This window comes from Ambystoma mexicanum, chromosome 2p (assembly GCF_040938575.1).
Source record: "Ambystoma mexicanum isolate Mex_15411 chromosome 2p, UKY_AmexF1_1, whole genome shotgun sequence".
NCBI classification, from domain to species: Eukaryota; Metazoa; Chordata; class Amphibia; order Caudata; family Ambystomatidae; genus Ambystoma; species Ambystoma mexicanum.
Window position 1 is genome coordinate 1,134,011,792 of NC_090923.1, and position 23,820 is coordinate 1,134,035,611.

The 23,820-nt window shown below is 47.3% G+C and overlaps 1 protein-coding gene across 2 annotated transcripts in view; it reads left to right on the forward strand.

Moving 5' to 3' along the window:
• MTA2 (metastasis associated 1 family member 2) overlaps positions 1 to 23,820 on the forward strand; it is a 612,090-nt gene that overhangs the window by 493,575 nt on the left and 94,695 nt on the right. For both annotated transcript variants that reach the window (XM_069645193.1, XM_069645194.1), the window contains exon 16: positions 11,037 to 11,155. In XM_069645193.1, the coding sequence (XP_069501294.1) occupies positions 11,037 to 11,155 (119 nt within the window). The remainder of the gene's footprint in view (positions 1 to 11,036; positions 11,156 to 23,820) is intronic.

Here is a 23,820-nt window from a genome sequence, read left to right on the forward strand (position 1 = left end):
TATGGGGATGACCAGGAGGAGGAGGAGGAGGAGGAGGAGGAGGAGGAGGAGGAGAACGACAACCCAGAAACCTACAGGCTAGATTCCCCGGTAGATAGAGAACCCCCGGTTACCGACTCCCCTGTCGATAACCAGCCTCTTTTGAATGAAGTGCTGTCCAGAGCGGCAGAACACTTCCACATTGACACCCAGGGTGCTCAGTTAGAGAGGGATTTTGCCGAGGAGTTAGTGGGAGAAAGAAGACCTGTTGCCCAGGCCATCCCTATCCATAAGTCTATACAAAGGAGGATAGACCCTTCCCTTGTTAATCCCTATCTCACCAGGTCGGTAAACCCCAGAGTTGAGAAGCTTTTCAGGGCAGCCCAAACAGACCCACTGTACATAAGAGGTCATCTGAAACCAGACTCCCTGGTAGTTACTAACACCCGTAAGAGGAGCGGGAACGCCCTTGTCATCGTCGGAAGCTCCTCCCGACAAGGAGAGCAAGAAGATTGATGGCTTTGGCAGGAAAGTAGCCTCCACTTCCGCCTACCAGTCATGGATTGCCAACTCCACCACCCTGCTGGCGAGTTACAACTGCCACCAGTGGGAAGAAGTCGCGGCACTCATAGATACCGCCCCAGAACCCTTAAAAAGACAATGGCACGAGTTTCGGCAGAAGGAAGAGCCGTGTCCGGTTGCATATTAAAAGCAACCTTTGATGCTGCGGATAACGCCGGCAGATTGATAACAGAAGGTACTGGTATCAAAAGGCATGCTTTGTTGCGACAGTCTGGGTTCAAAGCCGAAACCCAGGCTTCATTGATAGACAAACCGGTGGAGCTGGATCTATTGTTTGGAAAGGCGGTCGAGGACGCACTGAAAAATGCCAAGGACGAGTATGAGACACTCAAATCCCTAGGCCAACTAACCAATAAACCCCCTAACCAGAGAGGGAATGGTAATTTTCCTCGCCCACGCGGACAAAATTCCCAGAGGATCTACTATTCCCAGGGACAGGGTACACAATGGAACCACAACAGCCAGCAGTCTATCCAGGGTTATGGCAGGGGTAATAAGAGAGGGCGTGGTAAGGGTAGAGGCAGCCCCAGTAGAGGCGGCGGCACCCTCCACCAAAACAGTGACGTTCCGTTCAGGGTTCCTTCTCACACATCCCCAGTAGGGGGACACATTTCCAACTTCACCCAAGCTTGGGAAGGGATCACTTCAGACAGATGGGTGCTGTCCACAGTGTCCGCAGGATACTGCATAGAACTGTTAGAGCGTCCCCAAAACCACCCTCCACGACAAAGATTACATTCTTTGGACCACCAGAAGATCCTCCTCGAGGAGATCGTCAATCTTCTAGCAAAGGACGCGATAGAAGTCGTCCCGGGACACCAGGTAAACAAGGGTATTTATTCAACTTACTTCCTTGTGCCAAAAAAAGTTTTGACAATGCGCCCAGTATTGGGCTTACGGCCTGCAAACAAGTATGTCAAGCCCCAAAAATTTCGCATGACTACTCTCCAGGAGGTAATCCCCCTCATAAAAAAGGGGGATTACATGGCAACCTTGGATATGAAAGATGCTTATTTTCATATTTCCATGTTCCCAGCGCACAGAAAGTACTTGCGCTTCAAGGTGGACAGTCGCCACTACCAATTCAAGGTACTGCCCTTCGGGATAGCTTCAGCACCAAGGGTATTCACCAAGGTACTGGCGGTGGCGGCTGCACACCTACGCAGGGAGGCAATCCCAGTGTACCCTTATCTGGACGACTGGCTCATAACGGGGGAAACCCCAGTAATTTGCAGGACAAACATTCAAAGGACTATCGACCTCCTCCATGAATTAGGCTTCTCAATCAACGAGAAGAAGTCAGGCCTGGTGCCAAGCAACTCAAAACAATTCCTAGGAGCAATCCAGGATACCCAGGAGGGGTTGACCTTTCCTTCAGAAGAAAGAATTCGGAATATACTACTGCAAATTCTGCATTATCAGTCCGGTCAACAAATAACGGTAGCAAAGCAATGCGTTTACTGGGCATGATGGCGTCATGCATTTACCTGGTCCCCCACGCGCGCCTGCGTCCCATGCAGGAATGGTTGGCGAAACAGTGGTCTCAGGCAAGTGGTCAGTGGGACGATCTAGAGGTCGTTTCGCCAACACTGGTACAAAGCCTTCACTGGTGGACAAGAGAGAATCTCGCAAAGGGGAAACCCTTTTACGATCCCGAAGTACAGGCAGTAGTCACTACAGATGCATGTCTAACGGGGTGGGGAGCTCACCATCTCCACCACACAGCTCAGGGGCTCCGGTCTCATTCAGTGGCCAAGAACCACATCAACCTGCTAGAGCTTCTGGCAGTATTCAGAGCGCTTCAGGCGTTCGAGCCCCATCTAATAAACCAGTCAGTGCAAATCCGGACGGACAGCACTACAGCCATGTTCTACCTGAACAAGCAAGGATGGACTCGCTCGCCAAATCTGTCCAAGCTTGCCCAGAAAATCTGGATATGGGCACTCAGACGGAACATCTTCCTGTCATGACAACATGTTCCAGGGGAGCTCAATTCCCTAGCGGATGCTCTGAGCAGAGACTCCCTCCCAGAGGAACACGAATGGGTTCTTCACAGAGAGGTCGTAGAAGACCTCTTCTTTCAGTGGGGTTTCCCCACTATAGACTTATTCGCCACAAGCGAAAACAAACAATGCCCAGGATTTGCATCCAGGTTCCCCCAACCAGACTCCCAGGGGAACGCCCTGTGGATGAACTGGTCAGGGATGTTTGCGTACGCTTTTCCACCAACTCCTCTCATCAGGAAAGTGGTGAACAAAATGAACAGGGAATCGATGACGCTCGTCCTAGTTGCTCCCATGTGGGCAAGACAACCGTGGTTCCCACACCTACGCAGGATGGCGTTGTGCGAGCCCATCAAACTTCCAACCTGGTACAACCTACTGTCCCAACACCAAGGTCAAACAGTGCACCAGCAACCCAACTCAATGAACCTGGCAGCATGGCTCCTGAGGTCATAGAGTTTGGACACCTCAATTTGGCACAGAGGTGTATGGACATCCTAAAGGAATCTAGGAAGCCAAACATAAGGCACTGTTACTTTGACAAGTGGAAGAGGTTCGTTATCTGGTGCCAGAGTAGACAAATCAACCCAGTTGATTGCACTCCTTCCACTATTGTTACATACATGCTCCACCTGCTAGATGCAGGTTTGGTTTTTAACTCACAAAGTACACCTGGCAGCTCTCTCGGCTTACACCACTTCCCATAGCAAGGTGGTGTGGTGGAAAGTACCAGTAGTTAAAGCCTTCTTGGAAGGAGTAAAGAGACTTCACCCTCCTATTTCAAACCCACCGCCAGGGTGGAACCTTAATGTGGTGCTAGCCAAGCTCATGGGCCCCCCTTTCGAACCCATGCATAAAAGCAGTCTCAAACACCTGACTTATAAAACGGCCTTCTTAGTAGCTATTACTTCTATAAGAAGGGTCAGTGAAATTCAGGCTCGGTCAGTGCAGGATCCCTTCTTTACTATCCATAAAGACAAGCTGGTTTTACGCACACACCCTAGGTTCTCACCTAAATTTATATCAAAATTCCATGTAAACCAGTCCATCGAGCTTCCGGCTTTCTTCCAGAACCCGTAAAGCTCGGCTGAGGTGAAACTACACACCCTAGATGTGCGTAGGGCGGTCCTCTACTATGTAAATAAAACAAGACCGCTAAGGAAAACTGATCAACTGTTTGTCTCCGTAGCTACAGGCAGAGAGGGGGATCGCGTCTCTAAAGATGCCATCTCGAAGTGGATTATTAACTGTATCCAGCTGTGTTACTCACTTTCTGAAAAGACACTGCCTTTTACGCCAAGGGCCCACTCTACTAGAGGCATTGGGCCTCTCTGGCTTTCATTGCAAATGTTCCCCTTGACACCATTTGCAAAGCAGCTACTTGGAGCTCTATCCACACTTTTACTCAGCATTACTGCATTGACACCCATTCCAAGACAGATACACAAGTGGGACAAGCGGTTCTAAGACACTTATTTGCTCATGACCCTTCTCACATCCCACCTCCTTCTGGTACTGCTCGCTAATCTATGCACAGCATGTGATCTAAGCAGATTCCACAAGCCTCAGAAGGGATACATTACTCACCGTAGTCGTATTTCTGATGCTTGTATCTGCTTAGATTCACATGCGACCCACCCTTCCTCCCCTCCGAGAGAAGGCGCATGATTGCTTGTAGTCTTACCTTCTGTCTATCTGCTTGGATTATCTGTACTCGCGCTACTCCTCATGCTACCTCATGTCAGAAAAAATACAATCTGAGGATCCTAGACGCGTGAGGGATCTTGGGTACAGTGGACGTCACACTAGGGATAGTATTACTGGCATGCCCTGTGTCGACGCCCATTTTCGAGTTTCGAAAAACAAACTGTAATACTCCGCAGCTTCCACTAGATGTCGGCCTATGCACAGCATGTGAATCTAAGCAGATACAAGCATCAGAAATACGATTACGGTGAGTAATGTATCATATATATATATGTGTGTGTGTGTGTGTAAATATAATTGTGCATTGCTGAGCTGCTTTTACAGAGAAGCGGTTTACACCTGTTTTTTGTAAGCAGAATCTGGGAATTTGGAGACAGTAGGAGTTGGCTGTTCTAGTTGGTCGTGAAGATAGTTTTCTGGTAATTCTTTCCTTCTGGTATCGGGGTGCTCCCATTGAATTGTTCCCCCACACGTATCGTGTTATACCTGACTCCCTTGCTGGACTCAGGTCTGGTATTCAATACCATGAAGGTTCACCTAGCTGCACTTTCAGCCTACACATGATCCCAGCAGAAAGTGTCTTGGTGGAAAATCCCATTGATTAAAGCTTTTATGGAAGGGGTTAAGAGAATGTATCCTCCCATTTCCAACCCAGTTCCTGGATGGAACCTTAATCTGGTGTTAACTAGACGTATGGGGTCTCCCTTTGAACCCATGCAAAAAGCAAGCCTAAAAGCACGCTCATAAGACAGCCTTTCTAGTGGCAGTCACTTCCATATGAAGAGTTGGTGAACTACACGCCCTTTCTATTCTAGACCCTTTTGTCACAATTAAGAGATAAGGTAGTTCTGCACACTCTTCCCAAGGTTTGCGCCTAAATTCATTTCAAAGTTCCATGTGAACCAGTCTATAGAACTGCCAATTGTTAGGCAAGGATTGAATTCAGTACCCTCTGGGAACACTACAAACAACTATGACTACAGGTATAGGCAACCCAACCTTTGGTAAAAGCTTGTTCTAAACAGTTGTGGTAGCGTGTTGAGCAGCCAGGCCTCTCTCATAAGATGGCCCAATGTGAGCTGAAGTGGAGATGCACAAAGATTTACAGTTACGGGTGTCCAAATAAAATCTTACACTCAAGGTTTCTTGCATAAACCATTATTAATTTATCAGTCAGTTATAAAGCCTTCCCCAGAAGGGAGCAATAGAATAGTAACACTCAAATATACTTCAGTACTGTACACTATGAGTTTCTGAATCAAACAAGACCCTTTTGGGATGGCCCACAAACACAACCTACACCCACAGGTGACTTCAGTAACAAGGGTGCTGGGGACATTAATATCCTACTGTCGGCATTCAGAACACACTTTAAAAGTTGGTGAAAGGCAAAGGTTATTGGAACACAAGAGGTTACAAATATTCTTAAGCAGTGCAGATACTTTTAGAGTTCACTAGAAGAGTCATTCAATTCAATAGGTAAAGCCTATTGAAGTCAATGGCCAAAAGTCTTGGATAGGATAAAGCACTTATTGTAAGTAAGTGGAAAAGTATTTGCACATGTTCTTAGGCGTCTTTGATGAAAAGAAGAATTAAATGTAGGGCCACAAGCTGATTAGCCTTGTGAGTTGTGGAAGTTACAAGCTCTACAGTAAGAGGTAAGTTATCTTAGACTTGTTTTACAGTACCTTGGTAAAGAAGAAAAGATGCAGCTGATGACTTCTGTTCCTGTGCAGCTCTGCCGATCTCACTGTTCCTGGGCCTCAGTCGTGGGGACAAGAGGGAGGACGTCGGTGGATTCCTGCAATGCACTGGGACTGTCAAAACCCGTAACCGGTAAACTTCATTTTCAGTGGCTGTTTCGTGTTTCAGCTACCGTAAATAGCAACAACGTGGTTCCTGGCTGTCAAGGTTGACTGTCCTTGCTTCTGGGATCCCGCACTCTGCTGAGGGGGCTCAGGCTTGCTTCGTGGGAGCCCGGAGGATCTTCCAAAAGCTTTAGGCCAGCAAGTAACACACACAATCTGGTGTCCCTCTCCCTGACTCTACGGTTTCCTGCAGCAACTCTAAGGAAATTCAACCAGCGCCAAGATGGGTGTCCAGGTGGCTTACTTTGGAGTTGATTGGTCCCACCAACTCAAAGGGAGAAGTCGTCCTGGCAGGGCTTCTCTGTCGATGCAAACTTGCCGATTCCGACCTGCAGCAGGGCTTCACCGCGTAAACCAACGGTCCAGGAGTTGCAGCAGCCGTCCTCTTCAAGCTCTTCGGTTCCTTCATCCAGTGGTCGACTCTGCCTTCCAAGCCAAGAGACTTGCCTTTTATTCAGTTCCCTCCCATTCATTCCAGCCTAGCTGCCACTCACCCAGCAGGGTGGCTGTCCTTTCCGGACAGTCAGCCAGCCAATCATACCAGAGTGCATTTAGGTCTCCTAGGAGACTAAGCGCAGGGAGTTTCGGGCACCTCCTCACTTCGTGCCCACACCAAATATTCTGGAGACAGATGTGTGCTTCACTCCTGAAGCTAGCCAAAGGCGAATGAACAAAGAGACCAAACCTGGTTTGGCGCGCAGAGAAACTCTAGAAGGGCCTTTCCATAAAAACCTGGCAAAAAAAGACCAGGCACCATTTGTACAAGGATGGCTAGACGCCATTTTGAAAAAGTCCCAAAGTTCAGCAAAAGAGCAGGGGGTCTCTAAGGTGGGAGGAATTTAGCACCAAACTGAAAATTCTTCCTAATATGCAGATAAGAGAAATCTTTCCTAACACTTATGTCCCCCACCTAGACTCTCTGGCACCACAGGTGTGGCATGGGCCCAGACAGTAACTCAGACAGAACTCGTAACAGAAGGCGAGGTGGCATCGTATAATGCCATCACAGTGGCCATGGACATTGCGGACGCAGGGGCCAGATGGGAAACGGCGTCTGCCTTCGATGTTGTGGCTGGCTCAGGATCACCAACTTTAGGCAGGAGGTCCAGACCAGGGTTTTCGACATGCCCTTTGACGGGGACAACCTGTTCGGTAAAGCGGTGGATTAATCCCTCCAGGCCATCAAGGCAGTTGCTGAGACGGCACATGCCCTAGGCACTTTAAAGCTACAGCCTTTTTGTTCCTCAGGAGGGAACTCTAGCTTGTCTTTGAGGGGCTTCGGCAGGGGCTCCACCTCTAACCATCAGTTCTACGATCTTTGACCCAGTAAACCAACAGGGGCCGCTCCATGGTGTTAGGGAAAATTCTCACCCAAGTGCTAATTCCCTCTACCTTAGTGCCCTCCAGGTCTCTTGCCATATTTTGGGATTTTGAACTTTTCATTTTCAATGTTTTACTTTTCTGTTCTTTGGTTATGGTGTTTTAGATCACTCCATAGGCATAATCTTTTTATTGTTGTCAAACAGCACCTTTAGTGCAGTGGCACAGGGGTGTCCTTTGGACTTCTCAAGATTTAAATACCTTCTCTGGGATGAACTAGTGCTCCCCAGAGAATGTAAAGTTAAAATGACTTTACTAGTCTTTTTTACATTCATAGACCCAGCATACAGTATCGTCCTAGAGTGCTGGAGGGGTTACTTAGTATCCCCTATGTCTAAGCTCTCTTGTAGCTGTCAAAAGCTGCCCTTTCCTATTGAGATGGCTAGTGGCAGTGGTTTTATAACAAACTACCATGATTTTTTCCAACCGCGAACACCGGTAGCTAATAATCGGGCTGCTATGTTTTTCAATATGGCGCCCAAGACCCCTCTGTTAAAAACAGACTCAGTTCATCTTTTTTCGTCTTTTCTTTCTGGAAAGGTCATTCTGGTGTTTAATTCTGCTCGCCAAACCAGGTTTGGTCCCTTCGTTCGTGAGCCTTTGGCAGGCTTCAGGACTGAAGTTCGTCCGAGTGTCTGGGCTGGGCAGGAAGTGAGTGAGGTGCCCGGAATTCCCTGTGCTTGGTCTCCTAGGAGACACAAATGCACTCTGGCGTGATTGGCTGGCTGACTGTCCGGCAAGGGCAGCCACCCTGCTTATTTACTCAAACGTATTGGTTTGGTATTGAAGTGTATTTGTGTATAATATTAGGTTGCCTCCTTCTAGTGAATGTTTTCTAAATGACTGTGTAATAAATGAATACGTGCTTTACCTCGAAACCTTGAGTGTCTACTTGAACCATTATGATTGTAAAACCTCTGTGTAACATCCTTGTACTGCTCACATTCCCTCTTGAGAGAAGCCTGGCTGTTCAGCTCGCTATCTCAAACTGTGTAGTACAGACTTATACCGAAGGATGGTTTTTGCTTAACCTGTAGTCCTAATTGTATGTGGTGGTCCCAGAGGGTACTGCATGCAATTAACACTGTAGTGACTACCTTACTCCTAGTCCCCTTTGCTCCATACGCCTGCCCGCCGTCTCCTCTAATAAGTATTCTCTAGTATTGCTTAAATGGTCGCAGACCTGGTGATAGAAAAGGACTGAAGGGCGATGCGCGGGACGGAGCTCAGGAAGGCAGGGTTACAGTCGCATGCAGTACCCCGTGTAAAAAGAGGACACATTTCATTTTTGATACTTCTGAACTTTGTACTTTGAAAAACAGATTCTCCCAGAGGGAGGTAGGCAGTGGCACCAACCCCTTCAAGCATTTATACACCAGGCAGCCGATATTACATTTTATGCGGTCCTCCACCACTAACCAGTGCAAGGATCGGCGTAAACCTGAAGTTGGCATATTCTTGGCAACGTCTAAGACGAGTCTTACTTCAGCATTTTGGGCTTTTTGTAGACAATGAATCTGTTTGGCCGGGGCATTGGCCAACAGTCAGTTACCATAGTCTAGTTTAGAATTGACCAGTTCAACAAAACCTGTAAGGGAACAAGCACTGCCAACGCCAATAGGTTCAGAAGGGTGGCTTTAGGGAGCCGAGACAGCCAAAGTCAATGGGCTAGCTCAGTTCTGATGCTCTCTTCTTAGAAAATGTTTTCGAAAAGTCTGTCGTTCAAATAGAAATTCACAAACTCAAGAGGAGCCATGTTACAGAAGCACAAGCTGCAAGGCCAGTGCGTTGAGGTCATCTCTAAAGAGTAAAATAGCAATACCCAAGTGAGGAAGCGCATCAATTGGCAAAAGGTAGATGTACCCCAAGCCCCACAGTACCTGTGAACTGAAGAATTTGTTCCAGCTGGATGCCTTCCTGTTGCAGTGTAGCAGACCCTTGTTCCTGGTGATGAAAGGGCGGATGCCTGGCAGGCTTCTGTGGCAGCAATCGAGAGAGGGGCTCTGCAGCAATGGATTCTCCTTGATTCGGCAGCCTTTTGTGGTTTTGGCACCTTTTTCCTTTTCTCAACGACGAACTGCTCTGGCTAGAAGTTACTTGATCCCTCGGTCCTGGACTCTGGTGAGGGGACTCTGGATGAAGATTTCCTGCTTCTGTAGGGTCCTCTGGATGCCCACAAAGATTTGACTGGATAAGCACTTCTGAAGACGATTGGTCAGGGGTGCCCGGGAATTGAGATACTGCAGCCTTGGAATGTGACAACAAGTCGGGGTTGTGCCAAAATGAAGCTTGTTTTAAGGCTAGTTGGTCCCACCAGCCCAAGGGAGGAAGTTGTGCCGTGCGGTCTTCCCAGTCGAAACAAAAACAGGGTCAGCACAGCTGCATGGCTTCACCGGGCACTGCTGGCATCTCTTCATGTCGTCTTTGTCAGATGTTGTCCCCCAGTGGTTGACTCTGCCTCTAGTCCCAAAAACCTCACCTTTTAAGCATGTTCCCATTCATTCACAGCCCTAGGCTGTCAATCACCCAGCAGGGTGGCTGTCCTCCGGGCCAGCCGATCAGAACTGGTTTCACTCAACCACCCCTAGAGACAAACGACAAGGAAGTTTTGGGACCCTCCCTCCCTCACTTCCTGCCTTTCCAGACACACTGGAGCCTGGGCGCGCTTCAGGGCTGAAGCCCGCCAAAGGCAAAATGCACAAAGGACTCAAACCTGATTCAGAGTGAAAGTCCAGAAGGCACTAACTGACAAGAAATGGTGAAAAAAGAATGGGGCCATTTTGAGAAAATGGTAGCCCTTGGGTGCTGTACTGCAGCTATGGAATCAGCCTGCAGATGCATGGCACAAGGTAGTACAAAAGAAACCACTGCCACCAACCATTCAAGTTAGTGTAACAGAATGTAACATGAAAAGTGGGATAACAGAGTTACTATGTAACCCCCCAGCACTCCACATATGGTGGTGTGTGCTGGACCCACAAAAGAAAAGTTAAATAAGACAGCAGTCTTCTTACTATTCTTGGGAACAGTAGTTCACCCAAAACAATGTAGTTAAACATTACGAGAAGTCCAAGGGACTTCTCAGTGGCACTGCACAAAAGGTCTCTAAGGTTAAAGGGAATTGGCACAGAAATGAAAATTCTCCCCAACAATCTGTCTCTGGCTGTCCCAGTTTTCTTCACTTGCAGTTTGTTGGTATATTTCATAGGCCTTTGAATAGAACTACTACTGGTCATGAATAGGCTGTCTGCCTGAGATGTGTTCATTGGACATCACTTCTGTTTCTGGACATGAATACCATGTAGTGCAGGTTAATTTGTTGGATTTGGGGAAATGACAGGGATTGTTTGCACAGATTTCTCTGAATGTCTATAAACATGGGCTCTGATAATGATGAATTGAGTGCATCAGTGGTCGCGATCTGCAGCACCTCACTGATCTGTGGTGCATTTAATGGTTGCTGTCTATAGCGCAACCCTTACTACAGACACACGCTAATAGACTTCTTTTCTTGCAGCTGCCCAGGCCCCTCTGAAACCCAAAACTCCACGAGGCACCAAGACTCCGATCAACAGGAACCAAATCCCACAGAATAGAGGGATAGCAGCGATTGTGGCCAAGAGACCCCTGGAAATTGTAAGTGACCTCAAAATCTGAGGAAGGAAGGGCAGGATGTATGTTTTTGCCTTAGCAGGTAAAGTTCTCTGAGGGGGTCACAAGGAGCATGAGTCGGGGCACCGTACAAAGGAAACAACCCTTGTTAAAGTTTTCGGGATCATAAGGGACAAATACATATGGTTTGGCACTGCGTTGCGAAGGACCGATTTAGCGGGAGCACTGAGACAAGTATATTGCTATTTGGTCCGTCTCAAAGTGCTTTCATTGTGAGAAGATGGCTGCAGCAAAATGGTATTATTTTGATCAGTTCTTCAGTACAAAAGGCAGCGTGCAAATCTCTATAATGGTGCAAAACTAATTAGCGTTCCTAAATCAGTGTTCTATTTAGAATCGCTTTAGGGACTCTGGACTACTGTGTGTATATTGTGAATATGTGCATTTTTATTAATGTTTTGTTCTTTGCCCGGCATTATGCTAATAATTTTGCTGTTCATAGACTGATGTACATTTTACTTTGGAACCTCGTGCATATAAGTATTTTAAATGATCCTTTTAAATCTAAATATTTCATACCACTGAAATAATAAATCTAATGATGATCTGGTTGCACATTTGAAATTGCTTTCTTTTTCCTATGACACCACATAAACAAAAATATTGAAGAGAGATTTGAATAAGCTGTGTTATTATGCGAGTGGGTTTCCTTATCACTCTCGCACTCCTCCACCATTCAAGCATTTGGCGACCAACCAGTCAGATCTGTTGCCTCAAACATGTGGATTCCAGAGGAATCTCAGACAGCCACCACCTGCACCCCCACAGCCCCACACACTACTTTGTGCTCTCCTGGCTAGAGCTCACATCAGAAAAATGCCTTATCTGGTCATTGCCGGTCTCCACCCACTCACACAAGAGAATAAAAGTACAGTAACGGGGTTGCTGGGTTTCCAAACAAGAAGACTCCATTCTGGAGTCTCGAGGAGGTAAAAGGCTTCCTTTGAGCCAAAATAGCTGCAATCTGTGCAGCCACTATTCAAAGTGCACTGTCACCAATCATAAACATTGACTTGGGGGCTAAGTTACAAAGTACATCAGTGGTAGACCCCCTTCTTTGGGCTCCATAAGGGCAACAGTTCAGATTTTTATGGATTTCATTTTGGTAAAATAGAGCATCACAGAAAACACAGTCTGGAACATTGGTAGAAAGGGATTTTGTACTTTAAAGTACCTTCAAAGAAGGGATCCCCTGCTTAAACAAATGCTTGGTAGTTCCAGCTTACTTGGACATTCCTGCGCATCTTTTTTTATTAATTACGGCATCAATAATTTAGCTGGAGAGGGAAGGTCAGTGCTTCAAGGGTTTCTGTTATAGGGCTTATGTTTTTCTACAAGGTGTATGTGCAGGGTTTTTCAGAGGTAAACTGCAAACTTGTTATCCCACGAAACAGTTAAGTTGACAATTTAATCCAGTGCATACTTTCTAATGGCGACTGAGCATGCATACTTTTAAGTTGATGGTTCAGGAATCGCAGATGGACTTTCTTAGTAAATGTTGTGATCTGGGCTCACAGAGTTTAGAGTGCAACAAAGAATGGTGTGACCATGATCCCCTACTTGTCTCTTACGAAGCTATAAGGCAGTCTGTTTATTTTACCTTATTCTTCAAAAAGAAATAGCTTTTCTTAAAATTCCATCTATTTATAAGGCTACCCTTCCAGTCTGTTAACATTACCTAGATGGCAATAAAACATCCACCCCCTTACCCCCACAATATTTTATGGGAATCTGTGGGACTCTTCAACAGTTTAACTCTCCTGCGAGTACGAGAATTGGATGTAATCTGTAAGTAAGCAGTCTTTAGGATTCAGATGCAGAGAATGCAAGTCTAAGCTTATTTTTGCATTCAAAGCTACCTCTGGAAGGTTCCCGCTTAGGATCAAAAGAAAGGCTAAGGTTGTAATATAAACAGTTAATCAGGAGGAAAAAGAAAAAATGAATCGATAGATCGATGTATTGAAATCTCCATGTGATAGTAAAGATTTGCTCACTTTCTGGCAGATAGTTGGCATTGGCTCTTTAAGATTGGATACAGGCATAACCAAGGATATGTGGGAGGTTTATTTTTCTAAACTTTACAGTAAGCCATTAATGAAAAACAGGATGGCGAAAATACATTTTGATTACCATGTTTCAGTCTCCTACCTCTCCATCCCACACCCATTAGATATCTCTAGGTGAAGTTGAACTGGTTCGGTCATAGCAAAATGAGAAAAAAGTCCCTTGCATCAATAAACTTCCAGTAGAACTTTTAAAGTGAACCAATGGTATGAGCCCCTCCTTTATGTACATTATTCAATAGCATTTAAATAAGGCATGTTAGGTAAGAATTGATGTAGTTACACCACTTATCCGGTTGGTATTGGGTAACCCACCTTTTGGTATAGGTCTTTATTACACAAGTTGGTAATGTGACTGAGCAGCCAGAGGGGTAAATGTGAGCTGTAGCAAAGAAATTAGCAAATACAGGTAGCCAACTAACACTTATTACACTCAAGGTTTCAGTTATAAATAATTATTTAACATCCATGTTTAAATAAGCGTTTTTTAAAAAGGGCTTTTTACACACTTCTTACACCCGGAGGTGACTTCATTCACAAGGACAGTAATGGCATGTATATATCACTAGTTATACTTTGGAGATTCTGAGGTTGCAGAAAGGAAAGGTTATGGGAAGGAAATGGTTAAATGGGTTCTCGGGGCATGCAAGTATACTTAAATCTTTCAATGAAGTCTAGACAAGCCTTTCCCAGCAATAACCGTCTAAAACAAGTTACCACCTATGAGGGACGGAAATATCAAAGGCAATGGACTAGAAGAGTCTGCATGTAGCCAGGACAGCCAAAGTCAATTGTTCCTTAGTCTATGGAGCTGAGGCACTTCTTAGATAAAAAGTTTTGCACAAAGGAGAGTTTTGTAGAAATCACTTGTAGGGTCACACGCTGTTAATGTTAAGCCTGTGAAAAGTAGAGTCGGAATCAATTCTAAAGTAAGCCAATGCAAGTCTCAACTGAGAAGCACAGCTCAAAAAGGCACTGAGTGAAGTACCCCAAGTCTAAAAACTACCTCTGGTTTCAAGAAGAGTGGTCCAGCTGGATTCTGTCCTGTTGCAGCCGTGCAGACCCTGGGTTCCTGAGCCTCAGTCGTGGGGACAAGAGGGAGGAAGTCGGGGGGGAGCTCCTGCGGCAGCAATTTGGAGGTAGTTGGCAGCTACAGGCTATTTTCGGATCAGCAGCACTTCACGGTTTCAGCGCTTTGTAAACAGCACCACCGGTACCAGATACCAGTTGGGCATCCCTCACTCCTTGGGTCATGCATTCTGGTGAGGAGACTCGAGCGCTGGTCGCCCTGCTTCTGGAGGGTCCTCTTGAGCTCTCCCAGAGCTTCTGGCCGGATTTCAGATGTTGCACTCGACTACGGATTTCTCGACCACCCCTGGTACTCTGTTCTTGCAGCAGCAAAGAAGTACAGCCAATCGGGGAGCATGGTCCAGTGGAGTTAGTCTCGGGGTTAGTTGGTCCCACTAACCCAAGGGAAGAAGTCGTCCCTTCTGGTACTTCTCTTGTCGATCAGAAAAAGGAGTTTCAGCACAGCAGCATGGCTTGACCAGGCAATTCAAAGGTCCAGGAGGATACAGCAAGCTTTGTTCACGGTTTATTACTTTGCTGTTTCTCCCAGTGGTCGACTCTAACTCTAGTCCCTAAACCCTCTCCTTTTAAGCAGGTTTCTCCCATTCATGCATAGCCTAATCTGTCATCGCAGTCAGCCAATCAGGACTGGTTGCATTCAGGCATTCCTAGAGACAAAAGACAGGGGAGTTTCGGGAACCTCCCTCACATCCTGCCTTTCCAGACACACTCGAGCCAGAGGCGGGTTTTAGGGAGAATTCTCATTTCTCCAGCATGGGGTCTGGCATGGATTCACATGCTCATGAATATTCCCTGTCGTCAGGCTGCCCCCAGCCAATGACTGCCCTCTCCCTAAGCCCCTCTGGCAGCCATCTTCAGATTTTTACCACACGTTCAAGTGTTGGAAGGCCTCGCGTTTCGCTCTTCGAGCTTTCTGCATTTCTTCACGCTATTTGGGTAGGGAAACTGTTTTCGGTTTAATCGAGTCCATGTGCTCCATCATTTATCTTTCCGATTAACGGGGATCCGTCTTTGGCCATCTTTCACCCCTCAAGGGCAGAAATCGTTGCGTGTTCTTCTTGGAAGCTTCCAGAAGTCCATCAGGCCTACACCGCGCCGGATCATGTCGGAGAAGGACGGAGCTTCCCTCTTCAAGCTGTGCACCAGCTACGGTTTGCGGAATGTTTTCATGGACCAGCATTCCCAGTGCCTGTATTGTCTACACCTGACTCAAAAGGATGAAGATTGTGAGATCTGCTGTAGCTTCTCCAAGCACACGATGAAGGATTGACACGTCCGGCTGGCGACATGGCTCAAAGCCAGGGCCTCTACCCCGGGTGGTTCACAGGGGCATACCTCATCCGGATCCAGCCAGAGCAGGCTTCGAAGTCCTTTGAGGGTGCTCCATCCGTGGGGGCCCAAGACAAGGCCAAGCACTGCGAGTCCGCTTCTGTCAGGGTCTCCACGCAAGCGGGTCCCGTGACTGTCAGGGCGCTTTCATAGTCTGTCTGCCTCGACAGGAACAACACATCTCTGTTGCTGCTGGATGTTTGGGCCATGTTCAGAAAAGGGGCGATAGAGCAGGTTCCAAAGTGACTCGAGGGCTCCGGAATTTATTCAAGATACTTTCTCATAAGAAAGACGACCTGGGGCTGGAGGCCCATTCTCGATCTACCACGACAACAAGTACATACTCCCAGAAGTTCCAGATGGTCACTCTGCAACACGTGCTCGGCCAGCTGGAGGAGGGAAACTTTGTCGTTGGATCTAGAGGTTGGGTACTTCCACGTCCCCGTACACGAAAAGCATCACAAATTTCTGTGCTTCATTGTGCAAGGGAAGCATTACCAGTTCAAGGCTACGTCCGTTGGTCTGAAGTCAGCGGCCAGAGTCTTCACCAAGTGTCTGGCTCCGGTGGCGCCCCATCTACGACTACAGGGAATTCATGTGTATCCTTAACTCGACGACTGGCTTATCTGGGCCAAGTCAAGGGACATTGCTGTCGATCACATGGCGAGGACCGTCTGGCTGCTGGCAACCTGGGGTTCTCAGTGAAATATACAAAGTCCTGCTTGACTCCGTTGCAGGACACGTTGTTCCTGGGATCCAGGTTCCACACCGTGTCCTGCCTGGCGGCACCATCGGAGCAGCGGATAGCAGCCATCTTGGGCAAGGTGCAACGGCTGTTAGCACTGAAGATTGCCACAGTGAGGACCATCAAGTCGCTGCTCGGCATGATGTCATGTTTATACCTGATCCGGCTCTCCAGATTGCAGATGCGCCCACTACAGAAATTCCTGGACGCCTGCTGGATCCAGGTGTCCGGGGGCTTCCAGGACAGAATTGCACTTCATGTGGAGTTCCGTCATGCGATAAGGTGGTGGGGTGCGCGCTCCAACATCGCTGGAGGCACAGACTTCCAGAGCCCCCGTACCAGGAGAAGGTCATGAAGGGACCCTTCCATGGAAGGATGGGGAGCCCACATCGTCCTTCACGCCAGAGGTCTGTGGTTGTCGGAGGAGAAGACGTTGCACAGTGTAAGGGAGAAATCTCAGAAATGTGCTAATTCCCTTCACCTTGGAGACCCCCAGCAACTTTGCTGGATTTTGAGGACTTTTTCAACCTGGAAGAGAGTGAGACCCTTTTTCCCCCACTTACTCATGTATTTACATGTGATTTTTGAACTGTTTCTTTTGGTTATGGAGTCTGACAAACTCCATAGGCATCATCTTTTACATTGTGTCACACAGCACCTTCAGTGCAGTGACACAGGGAAGTCTTTCAGATTTTCCAATGGTTTAAATACCTTCTCTGAGATAAGCTACTGTTTCCCAGAGCAGTGAAATGAAATTGACTTTACTTACATTTGTAGCTTTCTGGACCCAGCACACACGATCTTGCATTGGGGTGCTGGAGGGGTTGCTTAGTGACTCCTTTGTCTAGCTTCTCATGTAATATTTTTGTTACCCTTTCCTCACTGAATGGCTGGTGACAGTGGTTTACTTTTAACTACCGTGGTGTGCATTTACCGTGGGCTGCGTCCACAGCTGCAGTAAAGCACTCAAGGGTGCCATTTTTGTCAAAATGGCCCGATCTTCTTTTTCCGCCATTTCTTTGTGTAAAGGTCCTTCTTGAGATTTGCTCTGCGCGCCAAACAAGGTTTGGTCCCTTTGTTCATTTTGTCTTTGGCGGGATTCACAAGTGAAGCCCGCCTCTGGCTCCAGGGTGTCTAGGGTGGGCAGGAAGTGAGGGAGGTGCCCAAAACTCCCTCTGCTTAGTCTCCTAGGAGACCCAAATGCACTCTGTAGTGATTGGCTGGCTGACTGTCCGGCAAGGACAGCCACCCTGCTGGGTGACTGACAGCTAGGCTGGAATGAATGAAAGAGAACTGAATAAAAGGCGAGGAAGGCAAAGTCGACCACTGGACGAAGGAACCGACAAACAACTTGAAGAGGACGCCTGCTGCAACTCCTGGACTGTTGGTTTGCCTGGTAAAGCCCTGCTGCTGTGCTGAAACTCCACAGAGAAGCCCCTCCAAGGACTTCTCCCTTTCAGTTGGTGGGACCCATCCACTCCAAAGTAAGCCACCTGGACATCTTCTGTGAGCTGGTTGAATTACAGAGTTGCTGCTGGAAATCGAAACACCAGGGAGAGGCTCACCAGATGGTGTGCATTGCCAAGAGCTCCAGGAACATCTTCCAGACTCTCAGGAAGCAGGACTGACCGATCCTGAGCCCCCTCAACCAATTGCGGAACCCCAGAAGCAAGGAAAGTCCTTCTCGACAGCCAGGAACCGCAGTGTTGCTATTTGCTCGACAGCCAGGAACCGCAGTGTTGCTATTTGCGGTAGGCACGAGTAGCTGAAACACCGAACAGCCACTTGTTTGAAGATTGCCGGTTGCGAGTGGCGACTGTCCCATTACATTGCAGGAGTCCCCAGGAGCCCTCCCTCTTGTCCCCACGACTGAGGCCCAGGAACAGTGAGATCTGCAGAGCTGCTCAGGAACAGAAGTCATCTGCTTCACTTTTTCTTCAATACAAACGTACTGTAAAAGTCTGAGAGAAATTAGCTCTTGCTGTAGAGTTGCTTGTAAGTCTTCTAAAACATGGTGCAAAGACTTTTCTTACTTACCTGCAAAGAAGTGCTTCAGCTCACATAGACTTTTGCCCATTGACTTTGACTTAGCCTGTTCCACTGAATGGCTCTTATTGGAGGGATCTGAAAGCATTTGCCTGCTTAAGAATATTTGTGGTCGCTTGTATTTCTAATAAACTTTTCCTTTGACCTACTCCTAAACGATTCTACATACAACAGTGATATAATAATTTCCCCAGCACCCAAACTTTTGAAGTCACCTGAGGGTATAGGTTGTGCCTGTGGGCCATCCCAAAGGGGTACTCGCTAATTTAGAGATATTAAGAGTGTGTATTTTGTGAAGTATATTTGAGTGTTAGTGTTATATTGCTCCCTTCTGAAGAAGGCTTAAAAATAAATGAATAATTGTTTATTCAGGAATCCTTGTGTGTAAGTGTTTATTTGAATACTTGTCACTGTGAATCTCTGTGTAACTTTTTAGGCCGAATTCTCATAAATGTGCTAATTCTCTTCACCTTAGAGACCCCCAGCAACTTTGCTGTATTTTGAGGACTTTAATTTTTTACCTGGAACGAGTGAGAGCCTTTTTTTCCCCCCACTCATGTATTTTGATGTGTGTTTTACTCTTGTGTTCTTTGATTATGGGGTTATCTTGGATAACTCCATAGGCATCTTTTCATGTTACACATCACCCTCAGTGCAGTGACACAGGGATGTCCTTTTGTACTTTCCCAAGGGTTTAAATACCTTCTCTGGAATAAACTACTGTTTCCCAGAGAATGTAAGGTTAAATTGACTTTACTTGTCCTTTTAAATTCCTAGACCCAGCACACACTATTTTCCTATAGAGTGATGGAGGGGCCACCTGGTATCCCCTGTGTCAAGAAACTCATGTAGCAATCAAATGCTACCCTTTTCTATCGAAATGGCTGGTGGCATTGGTTTTACAACAAACTTAACATGATTTTTCCCGACCGCGAACACCGGTAGCTAAAAATCGCAGGAGCCATGTTTTCAAGATGGCGCCTTAAGCCCCTTTGTTTAAACGGATCCCGGTCTTCCTTTTTTGCCATTTCTTTTCGGAAAGGTCCTTCTAGAGTTTCTCTCTGCGTGCCAAACTAGGTTTGGTCCCTTTGTTTCTATGCCTTTGACGGGCTCCGGGACTGAAGACCGCCTCTGTCGTCTGAGTGTCTGGGAGGGTCAGGGAGCAGGAAGTGAGGAAGGTGCCCAAAACACCCTGTGCTTAGTCTCCTAGGACACCCAAATGCACTCTGGCGTGAGAGGCTGGCTGACTGTCCGGCAAGGACAGCCGCCCTGCTGGGTGAGTGGCAGCTAGGCTGGAGTGAATGGGAGAAAACAGTTTAATAGGCAAGTCTATTAGACTGGAAAGCAGAGTCGACCACTGGAACGAAAGAACAGACGACGAGCTGGAAGAGGGTGGCTGCTGCAACTTCTGGACCGTTGGTTTGCCAAGTGAAGCCCTGCTGCAGGTTCCAAATTGCCAAGTTCACCTTGACGGAGAAGCCCCTTCAAGTAAGACTTCTTCCTTTGAGTTGGTGGGACCAATCAACTCGTAAGCCAACTGGATACCATTCTCGGAGCTGGTTGTATTTTCCACAGAGTGCTGCAGGATGCCGAATAGCCAGGGAGAAGCACAGAAGTTTGTGTGCTTGACGACCGCTACCGGAATCAAAGATTTGCCTTTGCCAGCTTTTTGACCAGTCCCTGTGCAGTGCAGGAGTCCCCCGTTGTCCCCACGACTGAGGCTCAGGAATAGCGAGATCTTCAGGAACTGCCAGGAACAGACGTCTTCAGTTGCATCTTTTTCTTCATTGTAAGGTACTGTTAACACCTAACCGAGAGAACTTGCCTCTCGCTATGAAAGTGCTTGAAACTTTGCAACTTGCAGGCCTACTCATCTTGTGACCCAACATATGAATCTTTCTTCTACAAACTACTTCTGAGAACTTTGGCAAAGACTTTTCTGTTTAACTTCCATAACAGTTTATCCTATACAAGACTTGTATCACTCACTGTCAGCGGTTCGCAAATGGACCGCTCCCTGGCCGTCTGAGAGCCCATTCCACCAGAGCGATCGCTGCTACAATGGCGTTCCTGTCTGGTGTGCCCCTCCTGGACATCTGCAGGGCTGCTACGTTGCGGTCGACGCACACCTTCACAAAATTCTACTGCATCGACAGGGATTCCAGGGAGGAGTCCAAGCAATGCTGCGCAACCTATTTGCTTGAAGGTGAGCCTGGTGAGGAGGGAAGGGATTGCTTATGTTGAGCCTTGCCACCTCTCGTGGTTGTGCATGTGTGTACTGCTATGTATTTTTTTATATTCATGTGCATCCATGCCAGACCCCATGCTGGAGAAGGAACAAGTTACTTACATGTAACTGTTGTTATCCAGCATGGGTCTGGTATGGATTCACATGCAAACCCTCCCGACTACCCCTCTGCGGCTCTTCTCTTCGTCCTACTGCCACTTTACGTGCTACCAAATCTGAAGCTGGCTGCCTGGGGAGGGGCTTGGGTAGAGGGCAGTCATTGGCTGGGGTCAGTATGACTCCGAGCTCAGTGATTGGTTGTTAGGAGAAAGAAAGTTCAGAAATAAAACTGAAACTGATTTTGTCTTTTACCGAGGCTTCCCAGCCTGTTGCCGGGAAGTTTTCATGAGCATGTGAATCAATGCCAGACCCATGCTGGAGAACATCAGTTACAGGTAATTAATTTGTTAATTTCCAAGAGTAGTAAAGTGAAATTGACTTGAGTTATCTTTTTTTCTTTTTGTAGATCCAGCACACCATCCTATGTGGAGTGCTGGGGGTTTACTTAGTATCCCCTTTGTCTACATTCTCGTGTGACAATTTTAGGTTACCCTCACTATAATTAATGGCTGGTGGCAGTGGTTTAATTTTCCTACCATTGTGCGTTTTTACCACACGCTGAATCCTCAGCTGCAGTATTGCACCCATGCGTGCTCATTTTGTCAAAAATGGGCCCGGTCTCCTCGCCATTTCTTACTTGTTTAGGTCCTCCTTAGGTTTTACTCTGCACGCCAAACCGGGTTTAGTCACTTTGTTCGTTTTTTCTTTGGAGGGATTCCCTGGTGAAGCCCGCCTCTGGCTCCAGGGTGTCTGGCAGGGCAGGAAGCGAGGGGGGTTCCCAAAACTACAGGAATACACCCAAGGGTGATTGGCTGACTGGCTGTCCTTGGAGGACAGCCACCCCGCTGTGAGTGACAGCTAGGCTGCAAATGAATGGGAGAAACCTGCATAAAAGGCAAGGTCCTTTGCAAGGAAGGCAGAATTGACCACTGGACGAAGCAACTGAAGAGGAAACTGGAAGAGAAGCTTGCAGCACCCTCCTGGACTGTTGGTTTGACCCGTGACGCCCTGCTGCAGTGCAGTCCAATTTTCTTATCGACTAGAGAAGCCTGGAACGGACGACTTCTTACATTGAGTTGGTTGGACCAACTGACCCCAAGACGAACTTGACTGGAACCCTCTACCTGCTGGCTGTACTTGTTTGCTGCTGCTGGAACCGAGTGCCAGGGGGCAGGAACACCAGAAACTAGTGTATCGTCTTTAAGCCAGACCCCAGCTCCAGGAAGATCCTAAGGACTCCCTTGAAGCAGGACGACCCAAGTCTGAGTCACTTCAACAGAGTGCTGGATCCCAGAAGCAAGGGGAGCCCACAAGGTGTCCAAGTAACACGGTGGTGCTTTTGACCAGTAGCTGAAACTGTGCAGTGCCGCTGATCTGTAGTGAGCCCATTGCTGCCGCCGACTGACCCAAACCGTAGTGCCGGAGTTCCCAGACGTCTTCCCTCTTGTCCCCACGACTGAGGCGCAGGAACACAGGATCTGCAGGACTACAACAGGAACAGAAGCCAGCTGGGCCCTTTTATTCAGAACTAAGGTACTGTCTAACTAGGGGTACTTGCTCTTGTGTGTCGCTTGTTTGCTCTCAATGGAGAATAGCATTTGCTGCCCTTTGCAGAGTTGCTTGCATCTTTGCTTTTCACAAGCCTCCCAGCTTGTGGCCCAACAGTGATTCTTTTCTACAAACTCCCTGTACAACATTGTGCAAGACCTTTGTGCTAACTTCAGTAAGTGCCTCAGCTCCCCTAGACTTTGTTCAATTGACATTGGCTGTCCTGGCTCCCTGCCGACTCTTCTTACACTCTGACTTTGTGTTTATCTGTCCCTCAAAAAGTCACATAGGTTACTTGTATAGCTGGGAAAGGGTTAACCTATTTTTCATTTGGGGGAATTATAAAGTACGTACTTGTTCAGAGAACTTGTTAACCTTTGTTTGCTTCCCTAACCTTTTACCTTTTTCCGCAACCTCAGTATTGCAGTAAGTGTAAAAGTGATATAACAATGTCCACAGTGTCCTAGCAATTGAAGTCACCTCAGGGCATAGGAAGTGTGTGTGACATCCCAAAAGGGTATCTACTTACTTAACTGAAACTGAAGGAGTGTATTTTTGAAGAGAATTTCATTGTTGCCTATTGCCCCTTTCTAAAGAAGGCTTATATTAAAACTGACTGTTAAATTAATAAATAATTATTTTAATAAACCTTATGTATAAGTGTTATTTGAATACATGTCACTGTGAATCTCTGTTGCAGCTCACATTGACCCCTCTTAAGATACGTCTGGCTGCTCAGTGACTCTACCAACTTGTGTACTACAGGCCTACAGCAAAGGTTGGTTTTGTCTATTGCCAAGAGGACAAGGCTGGTGTAGTCTCCCACAGGGTTACTGCATACAATATTGCCTAACATCCATGGCTTTTACTCTGTGCGTTGACAGATTTGAGCCCTTTGTGTGTTGCGCCTTTGGTTGGCTTCAACCCTGAAGCACGCCCCTGGCTCCAGTGTGTCTGGAAGGACAGGATGTGAGGGAGGGGGTCCCAAAACTCCCCTGTCCTTTGTCTCTAGGTGTGCCTGATCGAAACCAGCCCTGATTGGCCCTGCTGTGTGAATGATAATCTAGGCTGTGCATGAATGGGATAACTTGCTTAAAAGACGAGGGTCCACTGGGAGAAACATCCGGCGAACAAACCGTGAAGAGAAGCCTGCTGCAACCTCCTGGACCTTAAATTGCCTGGTGAAGCCCTGCTGCCTTGCTGATCACCCTTTCCACCTCGACAGAGAAGCTCTGGGCAGAACGACTTTTCCCCTTGGGTTAGTGGGACCAACTAACCCTGAGACGAACTACACTTTGGCGCAATCCCCGACTAGCTGTGCCTCTCTGTTGCTGCAGAAGCCCAATGTCTGGGGCCGAGTGTGTTTGGCAAGATTGTATGCAGTAACCCTGTGGGAGACTACACCAGTCTTGTCCTCTTGGTATTGGGTAACCCACCTATTGGTACAGGTCTGTACTACACA